The sequence below is a fragment of the Aedes aegypti genome, chromosome 1 (genome assembly GCF_002204515.2).
Source record: "Aedes aegypti strain LVP_AGWG chromosome 1, AaegL5.0 Primary Assembly, whole genome shotgun sequence".
Classification (NCBI taxonomy): Eukaryota; Metazoa; Arthropoda; class Insecta; order Diptera; family Culicidae; genus Aedes; species Aedes aegypti.
The window spans coordinates 180894575-180921622 of NC_035107.1; the positions used below are offsets into that span (position 1 = coordinate 180894575).

Genomic DNA, 27048 nt, shown 5'->3' on the forward strand with positions numbered 1-27048 from the left:
GTGCGCATGTGACATCAGTGCGCATCGTACCTTCGTGCTGTGCGTACGCGAATTCTCTCTGTGTTGGGAATTTGCCAACTTTCCACGACGCGGGTGTGATTTCCGAACAAATAATACCAGAACGACCGGAAACGTGGGGTTAACGTTCTTAATTGGGTTATTATTTTATTCCTGTAATGGAGTTATGCAGAGTATCTTTGTTAGTTCAATACATAATAGGCTTTCTCATAGTTTCTTAGCTTAGTATTAATAAACAATAGTAAATTTTAGCCATTTAACTTACGTTTAGTCCCGTAGTGCGATACTTGCGAGTGATCAAATTACCAATGGTCAGGCGAGATGTGGAGTCTCACTGTAATAGCTGGACTTACTGCAACTTTCCGTACTTAATTCCGTTAATCGTACTAGAATAATTTAGATTTAGGTATTGTAATTGTAATTTAGCAAACAAATTTGCCTTTTGCATGAAGGTTTAGGATGTAAGTAGATTTTAGGTTATAACTAATTCACTTTGCATGAGCCAGAACTGTAGGAAATATGTAGCGTATTTATAATTCACATGCTTGTAATTTAAGAGAGGAAATATTACCTTGTAAAGCTTGCACAAATAGCAAATTCTATGTACAAGCAACTAAATTTTAGAGTTGATTTTAATCACTTTTAGACACAGTAAACTAATTCAGCATGTAGTACTATTGTTAGATACTTTCATAATAAACTATCGCTTTCTTTCCTCTCCCATTGAATTGCCACCGTTGATCAACGTCCTGGGCAGTGAAGGTCTGTGCATTACCTGGGTGCAGTGGTGTGTGAAGTGTGACCTATTGGATGAGCAAATGCGCATCTACGCCAGGGGCGTACTCAACACTCCCCCCGGGTATGCCGATGCTATAGACGGCTTACAAATCGTCGCGACGCACATCCAAAACAGCCAACTTGGCTACGGGACGCTCGAACACTCCAGTCAAAGTCTGCACGGTGGCTGCTCTGATCTGACCGTCCTTCTGGTTGACACTAGTTCCGATGACCTTACCCTTAGGCCAGCAGTTCCGGGGTAGCTTCGGGTCCGTAATTACCACCACGTCTCCGATGGCGATTGGTTTTGTATTAGTATACCACTTTGTTCTACGAGTAATTTCTGGCAAGTAGTCAGTCAGCCAACGCTTCCAAAATTGGTTGGCTAGTTGTTGAGACATCTTCCAGGACCTCCGTAGTGTCGTTCCACTATCGTCTAGGGTACACAATGGTTTTGTACCGTCAGATGCTCCTAAGAGGAAGTGATTCGGAGTAAGGGCAGGGGCGGACTCATCGTCCACTGGAACGTGAGTCAAAGGCCGTGAGTTGACGGTATTCTCGACCTCGGTTAATAGGTTGCGTAACACCTCATCGTTAGGCTTGTGTGGAGGACGAATTGCCATTAAGTTCCGCTTCACTACACCTATCAAGCGTTCCCAGCTGCCGCCCATGTGTGGTGACGCTGGAGGGTTGAACTTCCATGTCGTCTCAGTGCCGCCGAACTCCTTCATTATCTCCTCCTGGTTGATTACCGTTGTCACAGCTTCTAATTCACGGCTCGCGCCGATGAAGCATGTCCCGCGGTCGCTATAGATTGTCTTTGGCGTACCTCGTCGTGCTACAAAGTTTCGGAGACCCATGATGCATGAGCCAGTACTTAACGTGTGTACCACTTCTATGTGGATTGCGCGAGTGGTCAAGCAGGTAACTAGCATTCCCCATCGTTTCTCAACTCGACGGCCTACGGCAACTTCTATTGGTCCAAAGTAGTCTACGCCAATGTGGGAAAAGGGTCGAGCAAATGCATCAAGTCGTTCCGAAGGAAGGTCGGCCATAATTGGTGGATGGGGAACGGCACGATAGTTCTTGCAATGTTGGCAATTGTAGCGCACTTTTGCATAGGTCGCCCGCAATCGGGGTATGCAATATCTTTGTCGTAGCTCGTTTATAGCGGTCTCGTGGTTCTGGTGGTTGTACTTGTTGTGGTAGTATGCGATTATGAGTTTGGTAGTGTGGTGGTCGGGTGGAAGAATTATCGGGTTTTTAGCGTCCTCAAGTGCCTGGGAACAGGCGCCTATTCTTCCTCGCATCCGCATCAATCCATGGTCGTCTATCCAAGGTGTTAATTTGAACAACGAACTGGTCTTGGGAATGGTTTTCTTCGTGTCGTCCTTTCGATGTAGAAGGATTCCTACTTCTTCTGGATAGGCTCCGCATTGTGCTTGCCGTATTACGTAGCGCTCAGCAGTCTGGAGTTCATCTGTGGACGGAGAGCCACAAATGAGAGGCTTTCCTTGCTTTTTATAACGACAGTTAGCGGGAAAACGGTGTATAAGTGCAGCAACTTTAAGCATCCGCTTCCAGCTGGAGACGTTAATTTCTGGGTCTGGCACAGTAAAGTGTGTCAGTAGATGCGGACGTAGTTCGATACTTGTGTCTCCGCCTTTTATCTGTTGACAAGGCCATTTATCTTCGGGTAACCGCAGGAAATCTGGCCCAATGAACCATCTAGACTCCGGAGTCATATCTGGAAACTTCTCCCACTTCGTAGCATCATCAGCCACGTTAAGCTTCGTCGGGACCCAACACCACTGGTCTTGTTCTGTTACTTCAAGAATTTCGCTGACTCGGCAGGCAACGAATGGCGTATAGCGACGGTGGTCCGAATGTAACCAGCAAATGACGTCTCTGGAATCGGAATGATAGAACCGCTTGTTCACCTTGAAGGACAATGAATCGACAACAGTATGGGAAAGTCTTGTGCCAATCACTGCTGCCATTAGCTCAAGCCGAGGAATCGAGTGATATCTTAAAGGTGCTACTCTTGTTTTGGCGGCTACTAACCAGCAACAGACAGCCTCATCCCGTACAAATCTCAGGAAGCATGCGGCAGCCATTCTATTCTCGCTCGCATCGACGAAGGTGTGCAACTGGACGTCGTCGTATGGAGAATCTAGTTGAGATCGAAAGCATCGTGGTACTCTAACTTTCTCAACTTCGGGCAGTACCTGGAGCCAACTGCGCCACTTAGCGAAGGTGTTTTCGTCGATTTTGTCGTCCCACTGGATTCCGCTACGCCAAATCTCTTGGAGCAGAATTTTGAGGAACATTAAAAACGGTGCAATGAGCCCAAGAGGGTCAAATATCGTCATAAGTACACGGAGAACCTCTTGTTTCGTAGGTTGACGACAACCTCCCCATAGATCTCGATCGTAGCGATCCCAACTAACTTTATAAGTGAAGGTGTCGGTAGCTGTACACCACCACATCCCGAGCACCTTTTCAGTCGCCATTTCGGATGAAAGGTCTAAGTTTTTTTCCTGAGCGTTAGTGCCACACAGAGCTTCTAGGACGCGTGGCGAATTGCTGGCCCAGTTTCGGATTTCAAATCCGCCCTGCGAGTGCACGAACCTAACATCATCGGCAAGTTTGATAGCTTCCTCCTCGTTGTCGACGCTCACTAGCATGTCGTCAACATAATGCTGCTTTCCGATGATCTCCACAGCGGCCGGATAGTCTTGATCGAACCGCTTGGCATTCAAGTTCATGGCATACTGAGCGCTACTAGGAGAGCAGCAGGCTCCAAACGTCATGACGCACATGACGTACACCGAAAGTGCTCCGTCCTCGTCTCTCCAGTAGAATCGCTGGCATTGTTGATCTTCCTTTCGAATAAGAACTTGGTGAAACATCTCACGTATGTCACCTGTCAAAGCAACGGGATTCTCACGGAAGCGGGTCAATACGGTGAACAGTGACGATAGATGATCAGGTCCTTTGAGTAAGGCTGAGTTCAAGGATACTCCGAACGCTTTGGCCGCTGCATCCCATACTATTCTCACCTTCCCCGGCTTGTTTGGATTTGTAACCGGGAAAGTTGGAAGATACCAAACGCGCAGGAATGGCTGCAGTAGCTCTTCATCGGATAGCTTTCGTATGTAGCCTTTGCTCAAGTAATCGGCCTTTTTTTATCTCAAAGTTTTGGCAATAACTTCGTCCTTGTTCATGCGCCTTTCGAGACACTGAAAGCGTAGTTGAGCCATCACTTGACTATCTGGAAGGCGCACGGAATCGTAGCGCCAAAGCAGGCCGGTTTCGTAGCGGTCTCCTGTAAACTTAGTCAGCGACTGGAGAAGTGATTGGGCTCGTTGATCATCGGTAGAGAGTAGTGTTTTGCTTGGATTCATAATACCTAAGCTATCTAGCGTAAAATAATTTTTGAGAGCTTGGTGCAGATCCTCGTCCACATTGCAGTGGCCCTCGCAAGATTCGATGTGGTAGACGGAGTGTACTAGATTGGTTGCAGACTGTGAGGATCCACCTCCACACACTGTCCAGCCTAGGCGGGTCTTAATGGCGACGGGATCGTCCGGCTTCCCTTCACGACATTTAAGGGCGAGGCTAAGATGTTGGTTTTTAAGACCAATCAAAATCCGTGGACGGACGTCCCGGTACGAATCAATTGGAAGTCCCTGTAGGTGTGGATAAAGGGAGGACAGCTCCACGATGTCCTTCGTTTAGTGTGGAAGTAGAAGCTCGTTCACTGTACGAACACCGCAAATATCGAAGCTTTTAGCTCCATTACGTTCACCCGATATTTCGTGGTCAACGACTTTTGACTTCACTTTTTGACGCTGTGTGCCGCCGGTCCAATGTAGGCATAGCGATCGCACTTCACTCTCCAGTTGTAGCTCGTCGGCTAGTTCTCCGTCAAGCAACGTGAGATCTGAGCCATCGTCGAGGAATGCATAAGTACGGACTGATCTTCGTTTACCGTGTAGCATTACTGGAAGATAACGGAACAATACATCGCTCGATTTGGTTTGATGCGTATGACAACCATGCACTGATGAGCTAGTTCCAGCTGTAGGAGCTTCCGTATTGCCTGTAGCCGAGGATGCTTCTGTCGAAGAGGACGGTGGTGCCGAAGTAACTGTCGGTTGCTGTTTTTGATCGTTGTGCAATAACGCATGATGTCTGAACTGACAACCATTCTTACCGCAGGGTTTGGCTTGACATGGTCCATTGTGTCGGCAAAGACAACGGCGACATAGTGCGAACTCACGTACCATAGCCCAACGTGATTCTCGAGAGAAGTCAAGAAAACGCTTACATTTTTCGACCATCTTACAATTTCCTTTACAAACGATGCACTCATCGCTAGTGGTGGAATCCTTTCCACTCGGTGAGTGCGATGGACGGATTTCTGCAGAAGAATTTTCCGAATGAGCGTTGACAAAGGCGTTTCCCTTTTTTGTGCCATGACTCTCGCTCCGAGGCGGTTTTGTACTTGTGATGTTCGGAATAGTTACCGAGCTTGCAGCTTCGGCGAGAGAGTACATCCAGGAACTAAACGCTGCTAAGTTGACTCCCGGCAGAGAAACCTTGTACTGCGCCCAATTTAGTTTGATTGTTGGAGGTAACTTGCTCACTAGCTGGTGTAGAAGGGTAGTATTGTAGAGATACTCCTCCAGACCACAGGCATCCACAGTCGCACAAAAATTCTCTACATTTACGGCAAAGTCCACTAGAGTTTCTAGCTTGTCCTCTCTAATAGCTGGAAGGCAGTTAATTTTTTCGATGAGCGTGTGCACAATGGCCTCTGGCTGCCCGAACATCATTTTTAGGGTCTTTAGCACCCCAGGAACATTAGAGGGGTGTACCAGACGGCTTTTCACTGCTTCAAAGGCTCGCCCCTTTAAGCTTTTCTGCAGGCGAAATATGTTTTCATCGTTAGTAAAACCGCACATTGACGTAGTATTGTTGAACGTTGCTATGAATAACGGCCAATCCTCGGGGTTGCCGGAAAACGGAGGCAGATCCTTTGAGACAGCTTGGCGGGCCGCTAACTGTTTCTTGGTAAGTGGGCAGCAATCTTCTTTACGTTCTGGTGAATGGCTGATGAACTGTGGGATTTCACGGTGCATACTACGTTGTCCTTCGACGAATGATCTGCATCTGTGCATGGCTGAACAATCAGCGCCGAGATCAAGTGACTCGTGTGTAGCTAATCGTCGATCTTCCTGTCGTGAGTGGTGGCTTGATTGCGCTCGAGGACGCCATTCGCTTATAACATCCGAAACACTGTTTGCATCGAACCCGCCTTCACTAGCTAATTCTTCGAGCAGCCGATACTTGTCCTCCAGATAAGTCCGCTCCTGCTCTAACTTCTTCGCGTTCAGGATCCGTTCTTCTTCTAGTTTCTGCAGCTTTAGCTTGACAAGCGCTTGAGACGATCTACTTGATGCTCGACTGGACACGTGAGATGCCACCGATGTCGCTTTTCCTAGCTCGGTAATTGCTTCCTTCGGTAGTACCTGGTTACAGCCATTTGGGGGTAGCTTACCGTTGCCTTTCAGTGAATGACTGGCGATTTCGTTTGGTCCACTGACTCCTTTCAAGTACCTATCGTCTGATGGTGGCAAATCAGCTGTATGAGACTTCCCTTTCGAAGCTGTATTCTTTTTTGACTCCCCCCTGCTAGCTTTGGACGTCTTAGGTGTTGGCAAACCACTCGACTCTTGATGAATTAGAAGATTGAGCTTATCGCGATCTGCAGCATTACTCTTAGCACCACCTAACAGTGGAGGTTCCAGTCCCACGGTAACATTGTTGGGATTCGCACAATAAGCGCAACTCCAGGGTTCGTTCTCGATAGCTTGGGTAACGCCTACGCAAACGAAGTGATACCATTTCAGACACTTATCGCATCTCACCATTTCGTCCGTATCGTTTGCACGACAGACTCTACACGACCGACCAGGAAATGTAGCCTCGGGTTCCACTGTATCGTCGGTGACCACCAATCGCACACCACCAACTGCACCATAATCGCAACCACCTGCGTTACTGCCTTTAGGGCTCATTCATTTATTTCATAACGCTGAAATTGGTCTTTTTGGACACCCACCCACCCCCTTGTAACGCTTTTTGTATGAATATTATTCAGTTTTTGTATGGGCCGTAACATCGTTTGGACACCCACCCACCCCCTCCAGCGTTATGAAATTTGTGAATGGGCCCTTATTAGACCGACTTCGACTCGACATGACCGAATTTGACTGAATTACTCGCTAGTAAACGAATAAAATAAGATGTTGGGAATTTGCCAACTTTCCACGGCGCGGGTGTGATTTCCGAACAAATAATACCAGAACGACCGGAAACGTGGGGTTTACGTTCTTAATTGGATTATTATTTTATTCCTGTAATGGAGTTATGCAGAGTATCTTTGTTAGTTCAATACATAATAGGCTTTCTCATAGTTTCTTAGCTTAGTATTAATAAACAATAGTAAATTTTAGCCATTTAACTTACGGTAGTCCCGTAGTGTAGGAGTGATCAAATTACTAATGGTCAGGCGAAATGTGGAGTCTCACTGTAATAGCTGGACTTACTGCAACTTTCCGTACTTAATTCCGTTAATCGTACTAGAATAATTTAGATTTAGGTATTGTAATTGTAAAAAACAAATTTACCTTTTGCATGAAATTTTAGGATGTAAGTAGATTTTAGGTTATAACTAATTCACTTTGCATGAGCCAGAACTGTAGGAAATATGTAGCGTATTTATAATTCACATGCTCGTAATTTAAGAGAGGAAATATTACCTTGTAAAGCTTGCACAAATAGCAAATTCTATGTACAAGCAACTAAATTTTAGAGTTGATTTTAATCACTTTTAGACACAGTAAACTAATTCAGCATGTAGTACTATTGTTAGATACTTTCATAATAAACTATCGCTTTCTCTCCTCTCCCATTGAATTGCCACCGTTGACCAACGTCCTGGGCAGTGAAGGTCTGTGCATTACCTGGGTGCAGTGGTGTGTGAAGTGTGACCTATTGGATGAGCAAATGCGCATCTACGCCAGGGGCGTACTCAACACTCTGCTCTTGGATTTTTTTTTAAACTACCTAAAGCAATAAAACAGTTCTTTTCAGTGCTACTAAAACAGTACTTTTCAGAACTATTTTGATTTTCTACTATTGATCCCTTTTGAATCCTTGTTTGGACCCGTGCCTTCGATTAATCGTTGGACCCGTTGGCGAAAGCTAGCGGTGGTAATCCTCCTTGGACACCGTCTGGGAATAAAAAAAAACTTTCGAAAGTTACGTCTTCTTTCGCTTATTCACTAAACATGGTTGCAACTGCAAACATAAGGAAGGGTGAATCTTTGAATTCACAACTTCCTTCCAAAAAAGTGAGTTTTAAAACTGTCACAAAACGTGGCAAGAATGGAAGAAAGGACGTTTCTCCAGAATGCGAACTTTCTTCCAAGGGAGAAATGGATAATGTTGATAATTGAATCGAAATGAGCAATCAGTTCGATGCTCTAGACAAATTTTCCGAACACCAAATCGAATCAGTCTCTAGTCCAGGCTCTTTGATTGAAGTGAGGAAACAAAGAGTGCCGCCTATCGTGGTCAGTTGTTCCAAATTTGCGGAATTTGGGCAGGAGATCTTGAATTTCATTGGGGGAATCAAGGTCTCCTTCCAAATCGCAAAGAAAGGAGACTGTTGCGTTTTGCCGAAAACTCTTAAAGATCGCGAACTTCTTCTCATACATCTTGATTTTTTTTACTTATACCGACAAAACTGAGCGTTTGTTCAAAGTCGTCTCGAAAGGTCTCTCAAATGACTATAAGTCACCTGAAGAGATCAAAAATGGAATAAATGATTTTCTTGGATTTCCCCAGTCCAAGTAATCATTATAAAAAAGAGAAAACAATCTGGCATTGTTCGGAAACGGCTTTCTCAAGAATATTATTTAGTTCACTTTAGCAAAAAAGATCTAATTAATATTAAAGCTTAAGAAAAACCAAGAGATATGTTTGATGTCCGTAATACATGGGAAAATTTCCAGAAACCTTGAGGAAATTTCCAGAACCCCACTCAGTGCCGTCGGTGTCAAAAGTGGGGTAATGGTACAAAAAAGTGCCGCATGGATGCTAAATGCATGATTTGCGGAGGTTCTTCTCACACTAAGGACGTCTGTCATGTGAAGGAAGATACCGATAAGTTCATATGCGCAAATTGCGAGGGCAATCATAAGTATAACTTTTGGGCTTCCCCAGGCAGATGAACAGTAATGTCCGTTACGATAACGGTCGTTTGCGGAATTCCCCTGGTAGAGTATCGAACAATGCAAACTTTTCAGTTAACGATCGCTTGAATAGGAATCATACCCATCAAGTGGATTATAGTCATGCTCATTAAAAAAACTAATTTTAATCCGTCGGGTAGTCGTTCGAATCTTTTAATTTCGGATGTACATATCAACCCAAGGTAAATCCTTTGCCGATATCGTAGCAGGCAATTCAAACTCCTCCACTTTTCATACTACGACTACCAATTCTAATTGTTTCAAATCAAATGAAAAAAAAACTCTGCCGCCACAGGTAACTTCTACTCGGCCTTTTCATCTACCGAAAATTCGTACGAAAAATCATCAGATAATGTACCCACTTCAAGTGATATGTCTCCCTCTGATTTTGTTTTTATAAATGAACAATTGAATCAAATGATTGATGCAATGTTCAAAACCACCACTATGACTGAAGCAGTCCAAGTTGGTGTAAAATTTACTAATCAAATTGTTATTGGATTACGTTCTTCTAATGGATCCAAATAATAATTTAAATATTTTAAATCGGAATGCTCGTTCTTTGAATGGTAAAGAGGACGAGCTGTTTAATTTTCTTATAGCTAATAACGTGCATAAAGCAGTTATTACTGAAACCTATTTGAAACCTGGATCAAAATACAAAAGAGATCGTAACTTTTTTGTTTATCGTAATGATCGACTTGATGGGCCATGTGGAGGAGTTGCAATCATCATTCATAGGCGTATAAAACATCAACTTTTTTGTCATTTTAAACTAAAATTTTGAAACTTTAGGTGTTTCTGTTGACACACAGCTTGGTAAATATACTTTCATAGCTGCCTATTTGCCTTTTCAATGCTCTTCTGAATATTTCTCGATTCAATACCCTGATAGCCCTACATATTTTGATTCCGCCATGGACATTCGACCACTCATCAACTTTTACGTGTAACAAATTTGATCCATTCCAACAAATCTTAAGGCTATTCTACTGGTCTTGCTCTTCTAGACATAGAAAAAGCATTCGACAGTGTTTGGCATGAAAGCTTGATTGTAAAGCTAAAAAACTTTAATTTTCTAACATACATTGTTAAAATAATTCAAAGTTATCTGTCAAATCGTGCACTTCAGGTGAATTATCAGAACTCCATGTCTGAAAGGTCTGAATGAATACAGATGTCATACAACGATCGTTTTTTGTGAATGACTTGGGCGTGGACCTCAATAGTGATCTATCCTTCACTAAACATACTGCACGGTAACCGCAGAACCTAATGCCATGTTTGGAATGATTCGATGATCCGTACACAATAATTTCTTTCTACGTTGGAATTATTCGTTAGATTATTAAGTATGCTGGGATAGTTTGGCAGCCATATTACGAAACGCATAAAACAAGGATCGAAAGTGTACAAAAAAGTTTGATAGGTTTGCACTTCGCAACCTTGGGTGGAGCGACGTTTTTTCCGACGATCCGACGACGTTTATTGATTCACCCGGAAATAGAAAAAAAAGGATGACGCTTTGTTCCTAAAAGATATAATTAATGGTAGATATAATTCCTAATACCTAACAGGGCAGCTCTCATTATATGAGGGTAGAACAGGTTCGAGACTATCGAGACCGTTTCAAATTTCAAATAGAGTACAAAACTATGTTAGGAATAAACCTATATATCGTATGATATAATTTTATAATGCAACCCGTGATTGTTTAATTGTTGAAATGTCCAAAGAACAAATTAAGTAATAAGATTTATTTTTAATTGTATTGACGGAAGAACATTGTAATTAGTTTTAGATAATGGGCAAATGCCTACAGTCACAATAAATCAAATCAAATACTACTCTTAAAAAACTCTTATCCTCCCAATCAGCTACAATTATAGCTTTAAAATGCTCTCGCATCGTCTTCGTAAAACTAGCAAGAATCAAACTGCCTAAATTTTGAGAAAATACGGTGCCATCAATTCTCTCTGTTCTCCTCTAAATGTGCAGGTTTCAGCCAATATTGGAAGGAAGTCTTTAAAAAATCTTATAAAACACTAGTTATCATAGCTTCAAGAGCTGTCGAAACCACATGAATATCTCAGGCAAGTGCGACAGAATTGAATTTGCCGAAAATCCACCCCTCGTTTATTTAGAAGCCATTATTCAATCTGTCACATATGAATGCGTGCGTGTTTAACTACACTTTCTTAACGAGAACCAGATATTTTCGCTTACTTAATCATTCAATCACTTGATTATATCGCATTTAATGTAATCGTAGCTGCCGGAGAATCAGCCGAATATCGAAACGCTGTTTATTGTTGGAGACTGTTGTCTTCGTGATACCGTTTCTGTTTACTGTCAAGTTCAGCTTGGCAGAATTTGTCTCCATATTGCTTCTGCCGGCAGCTCCTGTGCATTGAATACGGATTTCTATTCGTCAGGTTCACATATATCCCGACGGACCCGGAACAGTCATGAATAAATGATTCCAGTACCATAAATGTAACCATTTCCTCGTATCACTGAGTTTCTACAAGCTTTGTGCCAAAAGTGGTAGAACATGTGCATGTTGGTTTAAGAAGTTGTGACAATTTTCTTGAATTCATTCCATCCCAAAGGAATGGCTTCCAATCCACACAGCTAACTAACAGAAAGAGCAACGTTACTTATTCATCGAGCTTTTAGATACCAGTTTTTCGGTGCACTTAGAAGGTAATCGATGGCGCCGATTGGCAGTGCCGTAGCGTGCTATTGGCCAGGTTGGCACCCGCCAAGGGCGCCAGCCTTTAGGGGGCGCCAAAATGCGTGCCATAATTTGTAAAAATTTAGAAGAGACATATTTCATTAGGGGGTCTCTCAAAGAGACAGTTAAAAAAACTCTAAACATGACCATGCAAATTATGGGACCTAGATAGTCCTAGCGAAAAACGCGCAGCTACAGTCCTAGCGAAAAACGCGCAGCTACAATGAGGGTTGTTAGTTTAAAACTTATATTCTCCTGGGCATAGAGTATATTCGTGCTTGCCACACGATATCCAATCCAAATGCAAAATTGGTCAATTGGCAAGTATAGCTTTCAGTAAAAACTGCGGAAGTGCTCATAAGAACACCACTTTGTTTAGGCAGGTTTATCTGAAAAGCAGGCTTTGTCCCAGTTAAGATGTAACACCAGAAAAACAAGGTGAAAAATGAGAATTTGAAAATAGTGTTACTCAATTGATTTTAATAAAATATTTTTGAAGAATCTTGAAAAAATGCAGAAAAATTAAAAATATAGTTAATTTAAAACTCCTGTGGCAAACCTCAAACTTATCAATGTACATTAAATAAAAACTTTCCAATTCCAGCAATGATTTGGAGATCTCTACACAAAAATAAAGGTAAAGGCGAAACAGTTAAGAAGACAAATGAAATATTGAATCAAAACTTTAAAGGCACAAATCTTTTGAAAGAAGCCGCGAACAACAGTGAAATTCTAATTTAAGTATTTTGTGCACTAGCAGAAAAAAAGGTTTGGTCAATTAATTTACTATTTCTTCAGTAAAAATGAAACAGTAGGATTCCACATAATTATTACTCATATTATCACACAAATCAGGACATAATGTCCATTAAAAAATCTCTTTTAAAATTTCCACATAGGTATACATGTATGCAGTGCCGGATTTGGGATTCATGGGGCCCGGGTCAGATCTCTTGAAGGGGGTCCTTGACACAAAATGTGCAGGAAACGTTTAGTATAGGCAAGTTTAGTATTTTGAAAATGATATATTAGGAAAACTAAAAAAATGTATTATCACTCGAACATGACTATACCCACATCACTTCGTTAAGGTTGCGCAAAATTAATCATCAGCATAAAATACTTGCACATGAAGCAATGAGAAAATCGATAAGCTATTTTATTTTATTGTGTAGAAAATTTCTGATCTCCCACCATCACTGTTATAAAATATGATCCTAAAACGACTGGATTGAACTATACGCTTCAAAAATCAATTTTATGTTCGTAACGGAAAAGGAACAAACGATTGTCTAGCGTTGCTTTAATCAGATATACAACTAGTAATTGCGGACAGGAAGCAATTGCTTTCAGAAAAGCACATGAACTTCACTTTTGGTCAACTAACAACTTTCAGAATTAGCTATTTGAGCCTTCCCCATGGCTCATGTCTTCAGAAGGCAGGCTCAAAAGGAATGTTTATAATTTTTATGGCCCAGATATTGACAACAGTTAGTCCTCGAGCGGAAATTTTACAAACACCATATCCAAATTACCTTGGGTTAGTAATTTGGGGATCAGGGAAAATATATAACTAAAAATATAACTAAATTTAAATAATGTAGATTTGGGTCAGACATTTTGGTAAATTCTGAGCTTTGGTAAATATTGATATATTTAAACAAAACTATGAAAATATTAAAACAAAATTATAAATATATCACAAGGGTACAGTAGAATAAAGAAATATCGAATTACCGTTTGAATTTTGATTGTTTTTGATAGAATAACAGCTTCAGTACCCTGGTAATCAAATACAAAAAAAATGTGAATTACTTAGTGTCTTAGTCTTTTAATGATCATTCCAGGACATAAAGTACTGTAATTATGACAGTATCTTTCCAGAAAACTGTGACAGTTTGCTGTATAAGAAACCAAAAAGAGTTTTAAAGTTTTCGATATAACTTCGATGATTTTCATCAGAGAATTGCAATGTTTTCATTGATACTGAAAAATTCAGTTACATGCGATTTAATTTACTACTTACTTTACAATAATATAATTTCATGTCATAATACATCTGTTAGAAATCGTTTCCGATATGTCTTTAAATTTAAAATCATTGATGTAGAAAATATTTCATTAATTTGTGTTTCACTTTTTTCCCTTCTCTAGGGGTCCCCTTGATCGGGGGGTCCGGGGCATTTGCCCCCTCGGCAAACACCCCCCCCCCCCCCCAAATCCAGGCCTGCATGTATGTGGGACTTTGACAGAATACCATGCGAGTTTTTGACAAAATTTTAAGTAGGATCCCTAGTCAGCTTTGGAGGGCGTTTTCACGTGATTTTGAATCGAATAGTATCTTATTCAAGAATCAGATCGAATATTCAGAACAATTCTCACATCATTCCGTATCAAGCTATTAAAAAAATATTTGACATTGAAATGAGAACAGTAGTGAAAAGCCATAATACTAAGTTTTACTCTATTGGACAAGAATTTAAGAAACTTAAGCAAAAGTATATGGGTCAGCAATTGTCAACAAGCATTTCTTAGGGAATATACACTATACTGATATTTCAATAGATCCCAGTGGTTTTAACAGGAAATGTATTAGAAAATTCAATAACTTCCGGGCTATCAGATAATCCTCCTGAGTATAAAATTTGGTATGCTGTGTATGACTTCTTACAGAACTTTATTCCATCATTGAATGTCTGTATACAAAGTTTTAATAAACAGCAATATCATAATCCTTGAGAATTTTGATGAACCATTTTTACAGAAGTCGCGCTAGAATTTCGCGTATTACAGGTAATATAATGCTTTCTTAATATATTTAAAAACAACTTGAGCTTCAAACAAGGGGCGCTCAAATGTCGGTTCGCCAAGGGCGCCATGAGACCGCGCTACGGCTCTGCCGATTGGTTTGCCCATACCCATTTTGTGGAGAAACACTCGAGAGGGAGAAATCGAGAAAACATTCATTTTACAACTCAATATAACACTCCATACACTAAATCCCCTCACTCTTTCAACAGTTCAGCCATAAATACTTGCCAGAGTACGCCGGCCATAAGTGGTGCAGATTGTCGATTTGTGTTCAGATTTTCACTTCTCCGTTGTCGTCGTTGCCTCAGGTCGAGGTGTGACAAAGACCCTCTCCTAGGATTTAATACGGTCCGAATCGGATTTGTCAAATAAACAACTCAATTATGTAGGCTTTCTACCCCCAGCTTGTTTTAGATTTGTAGAAACCAGAGGAGGAAGAAAATGGATTTAATTGACACTAGTTTTCCAGTTCGGCATATCGATAGCCGATACACTGGCTAATAGTTTCCTGTTTCATAGTGAGCAAATAAAGTCATGTGACAATAAGTGATAAAACGACGGGCAATGACAGCGATGGTAGTGAGTGCTGATGTGCAGCAGGACGATGAAAACGTAATGATAAATCATTCAGCAAGCCGTATAGTCAGTGATAGGTACTGCAGAAGCCCGTTTTAAAATGCGATGTTGAATGCAATGACTGTTGCTGAAACGTTTTGTGTTGATATCTACACAGAGCCTTCCTCAATGCATTATTAATTTCTCAATGAAGAAGCAAACACAGTTCACTACTCTCACAACGTGTGTATCAGACTGGCTCAGAATACTAGTAAATATGAGATTGGTTACAGTTACAATATAAACTCTGTGCAAGTCTAAAGCGCATGTACGTACCTATATCAGAGAGTGCAGTCCAATAATCATGTACTGTACAGTGGAAGCATGCAATGCAAAAGCAATCAGACGTTTGGAATGACTCAATAAACTGACTGATCATGAATAATTGAAAACTGTAAAATTAATATCAGTTCAGTTCAACTTGCCCTTTCAGTCGAGAGAGAGTCTGTCATCAGCCTATTATTGGCTTAAGCTCCGCCCCCAGCTCGCCATGTTACAACTTGCTAAGCTATGCATGTTTATACGATGAATTATCAAACTGCGTTGAAATCAATTACGCTTCTCCACCATAGCAAATATCCCTAATCAAGTTTAAATTTGATTTAAAGCCATCACCACTGCATAAATCATCGTTTAGTTGTTGGAAACACGCTGACAGCTTTAGGCATGTAATATATGCTACATCAGATGGTTGTTGTAAGTACTGAAGAGTTAATTATACACCGATTCGGAACAACTTAGATCCATTTGCTTGTATCCACTCATCAGGGGAAATTTCCATAATTTATGAAATTCATTAAACTTAATCCGAAAACCATAAATTATTATGATACGCTGTGTGCGCGCGTTCCCATGTCCAAAGTAGCCGAACCGAAGTGAAAGATGTGCTGTGCACGATCTGTTCCGAAACATATGCCATTCATCTATGGCACACCGTTGGCCGTTGGCTCTCGACGGAGACCAACAACTTTTTGCGACTGCGGCGGCTTGCTAAAATGTGTTGTGATAATTCTATGTTTCGCTTTATAAAATTAACACTTGTTCAACGAAAGCTTTCGCTCGCACTGGAAATGAAAACGTGGTATGAGAGACCCTATGTCTACAAATAGAGGGCGGACACATTTACGGGATATTTAATTTGGAGTAAATTAGTATTTATGTTTCGGGTTCCTCAACAGATTGCTAGCGAGCCATGTGGTTTCGAAAGCAAATAATCGTTCTACAGTTTAGACAAGTCATTAAAATCTAACTCACAGTGCAAGTATGATAAATGTGACAGAAACACCAGAACATAACTCAGGTATCTGAAATGAGGACGGTAGCACTGATGGAAATTTACTTTTGATATGCAGATCGTCCCAACGCAGGATCAAAAGAAACTAAAACAGCTTAATTTACGATGACTGCACTTTCTACTACATGACATAATGTATTGAATTGGCATGTTTAGGGATTGAACAAGAATCCAAAGTTTCACAATTTTCCGTGGTCTGGAACTATTTTTAAAACGCTTCCAAATCACCCTTTCATCAAAAATCAAAGTTAATATTTTTCCCGACGTCCTTAACATTTATGTTGTTCAAATCCAAAGTTTGAAGCAGATTCATTGGATTTTGAATTTTATACAGCTCCTTGAGTGGACCGTGGATATATTCGTCAAGAAAATATATAAATTGAACGAGAGCTCAAACCACAATGATATCTTCAGAGAAATTGTTTGAATAAACATAAAATTCACCTGAATTGAATAAAAATTTTAATTTAAAAAACATATTATTTAAAAAAAATACCCTATGACTTAAGTAGCCCACGATAAAAATAAGTTCATTCGAAAATTCATGTAGGGTACAATTAATTTTGCAAAAATTTGCGATAAAACACTTGAAAAACGTTTGAAGGTGAACGAAACGCAATTCCTATCAAATAATAACAATCCCATGCATTGCAATCGTAGTAGCCATGAAATGCATGTGGTGTGATTAGTGATACGATCCGAACAAGTAAATGTTAATAATTTTTTTGCAATTTCTCATCGTAATAGGCTGTTTTAAATCACGCCAATTTGTCATGAAACAGGCTACTTTCCTGTACTGTACTATGCAGTGCGGTAATAGCCATTACGTAACTGAAATCAGTTGCGTAGTTAATATAACGCAACACCCTTTCATTACGCAACTTTTTTGAGTTGCGTTATGATTCATTACACATCAATTTTCTGAAATTGCAGAACAATGGTGAATGCATCCCGAAATGATTTTTAATACCCTCAATTGGTCTTCATCGACATTGCAAAAAATGGTGTAAGCTACTCGTTGCAGAGCTCGATTTTTACTGCACTCGTTGTAACTATCCAACTCGGCAAGCCTCGTCGGATAAATGCTGTAAAAATTATCATTCTGCAACTTGTTGTGTAAACTACTATTACATCACAAAAAATTTTACCAAATCAATTTTTCCATATCACGCCTTTAGTATCTCATTCTCATAATGTTTGTATGGATCGCCATACTTCCTAAGATCCCCTTTTTTCTGACAGTGTTTCGTATTTTATGGACGCTATAAAAGCCATCAAGAATCATGAAATTGTTATCAACATGAAATTGTTTGCAACAATTTCCTTCTACATTTGAAATAAAAAAGAAAAAGATAAGAATAAAGATTGTAGTTAAAAAATAAAAACCAAATATCACCAGTATGAAGAAAACGTGAACTCCAATTGTACGATAAGTCAAATGAAGGTAGGATGAGATATTATTATTTTTGTTTCTAGCCATTCGTGTTTTCAGCACTCCAAAATCCAATCCAAATCCAATCCATATCTAATCCAAATCCAATCCAATTCCAATCCAATCCAATCCAATCCAAATCCAATCCAAATCCAATCCAATCCAAATCCAATCCAAATCCAATCCAAATCCAATCCAAATCCAATCCAAATCCAATCCAAATCCAATCCAAATCCAATCCAAATCCAATCCAAATCCAATCCAAATCCAATCCAAATCCAATCCAAATCCAATCCAAATCCAATCCAAATCCAATCCAAATCCAATCCAAATCCAATCCAAATCCAATCCAAATCCAATCCAAATCCAATCCAAATCCAATCCAAATCCAATCCAAATCCAATCCAAATCCAATCCAAATCCAATCCAAATCCAATCCAAATCCAATCCAAATCCAATCCAAATCCAATCCAAATCCAATCCAAATCCAATCCAAATCCAATCCAAATCCAATCCAAATCCAATCCAAATCCAATCCAAATCCAATCCAAATCCAATCCAAATCCAATCCAAATCCAATCCAAATCCAATCCAATCCAATCCAATCCAATCCAAATCCAATCCAAATCCAATCCAAATCCAATCCAAATCCAATCCAAATCCAATCCAAATCCAATCCAAATCCAATCCAAATCCAATCCAAATCCAATCCAAATCCAACAAATCCAATCCAATCCAAATCCAATCAAAATCCAATCTAATCCAATTCAAATCCAATCCAAATCCAATCCAAATCCAATCCAAATCCAATCCAATCCAAATCCAATCCAAATCCAATCCAAATCCAATCCAAATCCAAACCAAATCCAATCCAAATCCAATCCAAATCCAAACCAAATCAAATCATAATTTAAATTATATCTTAATCCAATAATAATCCAAATCATATCTTAATCCAATTAAATCCAAATCATATCTTAATCCAATCCATTCCAAATTCGTTACAGAAATGGTGACTTTCGTTTGGTCAGACTAGTAAAGTTGAAAATAATGTTAAATTTATAATAAATAGTATAGGGGGCAAACGTGTTGAAAACTTTTCTCGTTAAAACGCTACTCAAAGTTTGCTACGAATGTGCATGCAAACATTACCAATTTAAGCTTCATAAGAAGCATTAGAGTAACATTGTCATTAAATCCATTACCTGAAACAATCCTTTTAATAAATGAGCTTTCCCTTTTCTTTCAATATACTCTTCTCGTAGTTGCGCACATAATCATTGGTTATTCACAGTTAGATCTATCAATTCAAGGGGCCTTCCTTAGCCGAGTGGTTAGCGTCCGCGGATACAAAGCAAAGCCATGCTGAAGGTGTCTGGGTTCGATTCTCGGTCGGTTCAGTATCTTTTCGTAATGGAAATTTCTTTTAGGGAAGGTGGTATCAAATTTCTTACGTTCCATACAATTCATTTTTTTAATTTCATACAAAAAATCTTACCATAGTGGGAGGGTGGGCTAAAAAATCGCGAAATATTCTTACGTAATTAATGGATCGCCCTTTGCTTCCCTGGGCATAGAGTATCATCGTGCCTGCCACACGATATATGAATGCGAAAATTGCTAGTTTGGCAAAGAAAGCTCTCAGGTAATAACTGTGGACGTGCTCATAAGAACACTAAGCTGAGAAGCAGGCTCTGTCCCAGTTAGGACGTAATGCCAAGAAGAAGAAGAAGATCCATCAATTCAATATAAACCACAATTTGCAGGTAATAAATTTTACTCAAGAACAGTCGTAATCCATATAAATTTAACACCATCGGCATTACTTTGCGCGTGCACTTCAAATCACGCTTGTACTCAGTACACGGTGCAACCATTCTTTGATTGAGGTTTCGATGCATTGCGGCTGATTTTAAAAATTAATATTCCAAAAATTCTACAACAAATACTAATCATCAATTTTTTTTTTTTTTTTCTTCATTTTAGGCGCCAGACAGCGGAAAGAACGTGAGGCGGAGCGACAAGCGGCGAACCGTCTGATGCTTTCTTTGCAAGCAGAGGCCCTCAGCAAAGGATTCGGTCAGCCACCTCCATCGGCAGCTGCCCCCAATTCAGCTCCAGGAGCTCCTTTAGCCGCGCTTCATGGTTTGCAACCATGGGCCGAAGCTCATACAGCCGGGTGCTGAAACAAAATCTCGACTTATTAGGAATACATTCGAAGAACAATCTTTTAGCGGAACGGTGGCGTTGCGAAAATGTTAATAAAAATCATTATTTGTGATATAATATAGAACGAGACTTATTGGCATTTTTAGTTGATCTAAGAAGAACCAACAGAGTGGCAGCCAAACATAGTTAATTTTTACGTTATTTCATAAACAGGAACGTTGATTGAACAAAATCAAATGCATTCATTTTTTTATATGAATTTTTTAGTTCATTCAGATTTGCAAAACTTTTATCACTTTTTTAGCAATAGCCCAAATATGAAGACAAAATAAATCAAAGGAAAAATAGTTGCTTTTATATTCGCTCAGTTGTTTCTTCTTGAACAGAAACGAAAGTTATGTGTTCGTTTCTTCATCTTGTAAATTTGTGTAAATATTTGAAACAAGCAAATCAACAAACAAGAATTTATCTTATTGTGTAAGATAATTAAGATTGCATAAAATAGATAAAAGTAAATAAAATGATGTACTTAGAATCAATACTTTTAACTTGAAACCTTGGCACCTGTGTCGAATGTACAGATTTATAAAAATCATCTTTCCATACAACAGTATTCACAAAGCCTAATTTCAAAGTTTTATGTTGTAGCATTACGATTTTATATGGGTTGACAACCAGACTATCTTTTGCTAATGGACAGAATAGCTTCGTACGTAATTAAACAACATTGCATACACAATTCAGGCTGATAATGAAGATAATTCGTCACCTTCCATGGATGCGTAACGTGAGTTAAAGTGAAAAAAACTGATATAAAATAACAACACAAGATGTAGTTCATGTACATATTTTCCCACCAGCGCAGACAAATGGATGTACATTTGCGGAAGAATACAATAAAAAGCAGTAATTAATAAGCATTTTCTTCCCATACGAGTAAATTCAGATTAAGCCTGAAACTTTCATTTCGATACCACTTTCCTACACCGTGAAACTCTTAAATTGGGAGGATTAAGCCGCCTGAAAGATAACTACATGAAAAAACTGAAATAAGTTTAAAATAATTAATAATATCATACCAAACATGCCAACGCGTACATTTTTTGTTGAGAAATTAATCAACACAAGCCCACTGTCTTGATCCTTCCGTCACGATTCGAGTTGAGATTTAATGCTTTTTTTCAATTAAAACATCCTTAAATTCGCTTTGTGTTTCAATTCGAGCGAAATCATGATTTATGCGCGGTTTTGTCTGCTTTCGTACCAATCATGCCAGAACAGGGCAAGCAATACTGATAGCGATGCAGCGAGCTCTGTCAACGACATTATTCAATCATCCTTCCAAATTTAATTGCGCGAATCCCAAAGGAACCACTTCGTACAATTTAATCTGATAGTGTTTTAGCATGCGACCCTCAAGCAAATGCCAAATCCCACCACCAACGACTATTGAGGCACTTGACATCATGCTGGGAAAATTCATCGGTAGTTCTGTTAACATGGCACGCTTTATCTCACCCTCCTCTGCGTACCTTGCCCTGATGACACCAACTGGCAAATGGCTCAATAAAGAGAGGCCAGCCGCTATCCATTAAAGATTACATTTTCACGACCTGCAGCTGATATCGAGAGGATAATAAGAAACAAACACCCCTGTTCGAAAACAAAACCTCAGTCAACCCCTGTTCGTTTAGGTTTTCAATGATGAGAAATTTTGCGCCGGATAATCTGCCTTACATCAACAGGGAAACAATCATTTAGATAGAAACGAAGGCATGCATGTTTCCAGAGGAAATATAAGTAATTGACACCGTGAGTAAAATTAACACGTTTCGGATGTTGGGTCCGTATCTGTTTTAAAAACATGCTATTCAGGCTTATGATATCTGATGTTGCGTAAATTTTCTATTTCTGTGCTCAGCAACAATGTCAGTCTAATTTGGCAAAACTAAATTATCAACGTTTTGCTAACAACATAAGTCATTTGTCGTAATAGTTCAGTATTTTTTTAAGGTGAATTGAATTACCCCAAAGGCATAAAGTACTTATTGTGATAGTATGAGAAATACAACGATTAGAGTTAAAAAATTATAGATAACCTCTTTCGACATTTCAAGCGTGCACTAGGGCGTAAGTAACATGATCGATTTCACTTAATCGATCATCTTTTCTGTGAATAAAGATCACAAGGTAAAGTTTTTTAACAGTTTTTCACTTCAGGACGCTAGGCGGTGGTGTAATATTTCATCCTGAGGTGAAAAAATGCCAATAAACTTGCATCTCATAGAAAGCAGGATCGATGATGAGAAATCGGTCATGTTACTTACGCCCTTATTCTAGCACACGCTAGAAACGCGCTCTTAGAGCCGGCCTTCTGATACAGTAGCGGATTTACCCGAGCAGAAGGAAATTGCTACTGAATACCTAACTAAGGTATTCCATATCAGATAGTTTCCAATACTTACAACCTAAATTAGGTAAGGAAGAGCCCAGAATAAGAGGTAAAATACCTCAAATAATATCTTCTGTATATTATACAAACGACAAACTGATAATCAGGTATTATAATATCTAAATAATGCATGATGGATTTTCATGTAAAAGTGAAATTTTTCAATAGTAGTTAAATACCTCAAGCAGTCCTCAATAGCTTAATTGCTTCAAACATTTTTTCAATACAAAAATAATACCAAATTGAGGTATTGAATAGTGATCTTTACCCAATTAAAGTATTTTACCAAAATGAGGACGCCGCACCACCAACGACCCATTGAAAGCAGCGAATTCACTGTACGTAAACAATTCTCGCTGAATTGCTCAAGTAGTGTACGAAGGGCACAGACATTACCTTTGGCCTCAGACCCTTATCTCCCCGGAACCATTTTACGGTATTTCTTCGGGGAGGGGCCAGTGCATATAGCATTTTACACATGTAGCAGAAGTATGCCGAGAAAAGCTCCTCCCAGAGAGAACAGGCCACCGGTGTACTAATGGTGCGAATCAATTGCAAATCTTCGAGCAATATGCCTACGGGCTAGACGAAGAATGCAATGCGCACGAAAAGAAGGACAAAAAAAGAACGCGGTGCAGTATCCAGAGAGATAAAGTTAGTTCTCAAATTGGTTATCAAGAGTCGAAAACGTGCATGTTTTGTTAGTATATGCCAGAGTGCCAACTCGAGTCCGTGGGGTGTCGCCTACAAAGTGGTATGGGCTAAGACCAAAGGTGCCATGACGCTCCAAGAGAAGTCGCCAGAGCTGCTGCGATCCATAATCCATGTACTCTTCCCGCATCACCCCACCAGCGCCGTATGTGGCAGATGATGAAGAAGAAGTGAGAGTGACGAACGAAGAGCTGGCAGAAGAAATAATTCGCGTCAAATAAAGCACCGGGAGGCGATGGTAACCCAAATGTTGCCCTAAAAGCGGCACTTAACGCGGATCCGGACATGTTCAGAATCGCAATGCAACGTTGCATTGATGAAGAATATTCCCGGATGTATGAAATCGACAGATATTGGTGCTATTACCAAAGGCGGCGAAACCACCAGGTGACCCGTCGGCGTATAGACCTATCCGTCTACTAGATACGACGGCAAATTGTTGGAGAAAGGTAAATCGACTCCAGCTAAACAGATAACACTAAATCAACAATTTCACACCACAATACTCGGTTTGTGGTCGCATCTCTCGATCCTCGGTTCTACTCCACGCTCATCAAATCAATACACACTTGATCCGCCCACCTAGCTCGCTGCGCTCCACACCTTCTTTGCAAAGTTGTTGTCCGGCATTCTTGCAACATGTCCTGCCCCGTATCCTTCCAGCTTTGGCCACTATCAGGATACTGGATTCGCCGTAGAGTTTGGCGAGCTCGTGGTTCATCCTAGGCACCCGACGTTCGAAGACTACAAGTGCTTGCAAGTCCTCCTCGAGCATCGTCCACGTTCCATGCCCGTATAGGAATAACGGCATTACCGTCGGACGGGGCTACTTTTGATTCCAGGGGCTACTTTGGACACTCACCTTTTGTATTTATTAGCAGCGTAAATACTAATCTGAGCAATTTTGTGTCTTCAGCACTTTTAGTAACCAATGTATGCTGTACTACTAGGCATGTTTTTTTTTGGAACAACATCAACAAAAACAGAATAAACAAGAAAACATTTCAAAAAAGTCTGAATAAATATTCACATGGTATAAAACATTGGCTATGCACACATTGTTTGAATTTTACCCATGTCGTGGAAACTTATTGGGAGCATCACAAAACTATCGAATTGTCATGTTTTATAAAAATCTTGTGATTTGTTTTGATTAAAGTCATTGTTTTATTAAAATAATTGATCAAAGGTCTTATTTTTACGTCTTATGATGATTATGATTATGATGATTATGATGATTAGGTTTGTATATTTTGCCACATAAAAAAATAAATGTTTTTAAAAGTGAATAGACATAAAACACACATATTTCAATACGTATTAATGACAAGTTCACAACATAATCCCTCATATTTTACATGAATTTGCAGTACAAAGCAATTGAATCCTTTAAGGTGAAACATCTCGGAATCCAAAGATGGCCGGCACAATGGCCGACTTCTCACCCTACTCACGTTTTCAAAGGCACAAAACTGGAGAAATAGTTGGCAAACGTTCCTGATTTTCTTATTTTAAGCTTTCTGCTAGTACACAAAGCCGAAATAAAAAGTGCACTGTTATGGGATACTTTCTTCGCGGGATTTGTGCCTTTGAAGTTTTAGTGCAATCTTAGAAGTTGATTCCAAACTGTTTCACCTTAAATGCTTAACATAAACTACTTTTAAGCCAGCTCTACACTGCTAAGAAGCTAAAAGCATATTACAAAAGCAAACTTACTTCTTTACGATCTTGCAAAGCTTTACTTCATAGATTGCGTTTTTAATGAAAATAACTTACTGGTATTAAATTAGTCACTGTATTAATGTGATGTATATTAATGTGATCCTTATACATATCGTTCATAACAGTAGGAATAGAAAAAAACAGTTTTTGTACATAACTCATTAACCATCGCAGTACCTAGTACAGTGATACCTCCATAAGTCGATGTTCCATGACTCGATATCGACTAAAAACATAATTTCATGGTTACTATGATGGTCCCTAGAAACAGCTTTCCAAAGAATTGCTGTTTCATGACTCGATATTTCCATGAGTCGATGGTCCCTTCAATATCGACTCATGGAGGTTTCACTGTAGTTACATCGTTCGTTTATGTAAACATAAAAATCAAGCATTCGTAACTGATAGTTCCATTTAAGAGGAAGTTGAAAGCTCATGTTTCATACTGCATACTGAGAATAGTGTATGGCATGTTTCGTTGAAATTTGATATATATATATGTGTAATTGTTTCTAGTTTTGCCATTTTCTAAATTATGTTTATCAATGAAAAACGTTCAATAACATCACAGCGGGCGATAATCTATATAATCAGTTTGAAAGTTATAAGGAAAAATCATTTAATTGTGAAATTGTGAAAATGTGCAAAGTAGCCCCTTTTTTATCTTGAAAGACATACTTTTTCGCTATTAAAGCATTTTTTGTTATTTCTTGATGAATTTGCCTCATATTTTGCACATTTGTTACGTACATATACAACTTAAATATAGGCAAGAATTATCAATATCTATCCATAGTTCTAAGAGTTACAAAACCTCAAAGTTCAAGAATGTGGAAATAATCTCAAAAGAAGCCCCGTTTGACGGTAGGGAAAGTGTACCAGTTATGGCCATAGTGGTTCCCTATTTGGCCATATGTAAAATTTTGATAACTTTCACATTTTAAATCTTTTTGAATGTTCTAACATCAAGATATATCTTAAATCTGACTTCTACAACACAAACAATTTTTAAAAATTTGAAGACATTAAAGTAATCACGTATGGCGAAATAGGGAACAACTATGTCCATAACTGGTACACCTACCCTATAAGCGTTTTCTACATGGTACATTTGGTGCTGGCGCGAATCTTTTTTGACCGCAGCTTTTTGTGGAGGCCATAGTAGGCTCAACTTCCACTGATGATGCGCCTCCGTATTTCACGGCTAACGTTATTGTCAGCCGACAGCAAGGATCCAAGGTAGACGAACGTATCCACGTCTATCGTAACACTGCTACCTAGGAGAGCCCTGTCGCACTCGGCACCACCAGCCGGCATGTACTATGTTCTGGTCGCATTCACTACCAGTCCAACTTTTGCTGCCTCGCGTTTCAGGCAGATGTACAGGTCTGCCACCCGCATAACATCGTCTAGCATCTAACACAATATTGAACAACTGACACGAAAGTCCATCACCTTGTCGTAGTCTCCGGCGGCTTTCAAACGAACTGGAATGTTTGCCTGAAACCTTTACACAATTTTGCACACCTTGCATTCCCGACCAACCAGTCCTCTGATTTCTTTATAGATCGATATAGATCGCTATCGAAAATTACTGACTGGTTGACCGGGTTGTTGCTTTTATCAGTCTCATGAGCTTCCCGGGAAAGCTGTTCTCGTCCATGATTTTACATAGCTCTTCGCGGTCGATACTATCATATGCCGCCTTGAAATCGACGAAATGTTGATGCGTTGGGACCTGGTATTCACGACATTTTTGGAGGATTTGCCGTACGGTAAAGATCTAGTCCGTTGTCGATCGGCCGTCACTTGATACCTTCCCACGAACTCGTTTACTACAGCTGTGCATTGTTGCGTTGCATCGTGGTTCTGAACATGTCCGGATCCGCATTCACTGCCGCTTTAAAGGCAACATTCGGGATACCATCGGGTCCTGGTACCTTATTTGACGCTAATGATTTCACGACTTCTGTCATCTCTTCT

General features: G+C 39.8%; 1 protein-coding gene across 2 annotated transcripts in view; it reads left to right on the forward strand.

Annotated features, from left to right (window-relative positions):
- The window catches only part of LOC5566198 (T-cell leukemia homeobox protein 3), a 113203-nt gene extending 91936 nt beyond the window's left edge, over positions 1–21267 (forward strand). For both annotated transcript variants that reach the window (XM_021854495.1, XM_021854504.1), the window contains one exon: positions 19998–21267. In XM_021854495.1, the coding sequence (XP_021710187.1) occupies positions 19998–20022 (25 nt within the window). In that variant the 3' untranslated portion in view covers positions 20023–21267. The remainder of the gene's footprint in view (positions 1–19997) is intronic.
- The last annotated feature ends 5781 nt before the right edge of the window (positions 21268–27048 follow it).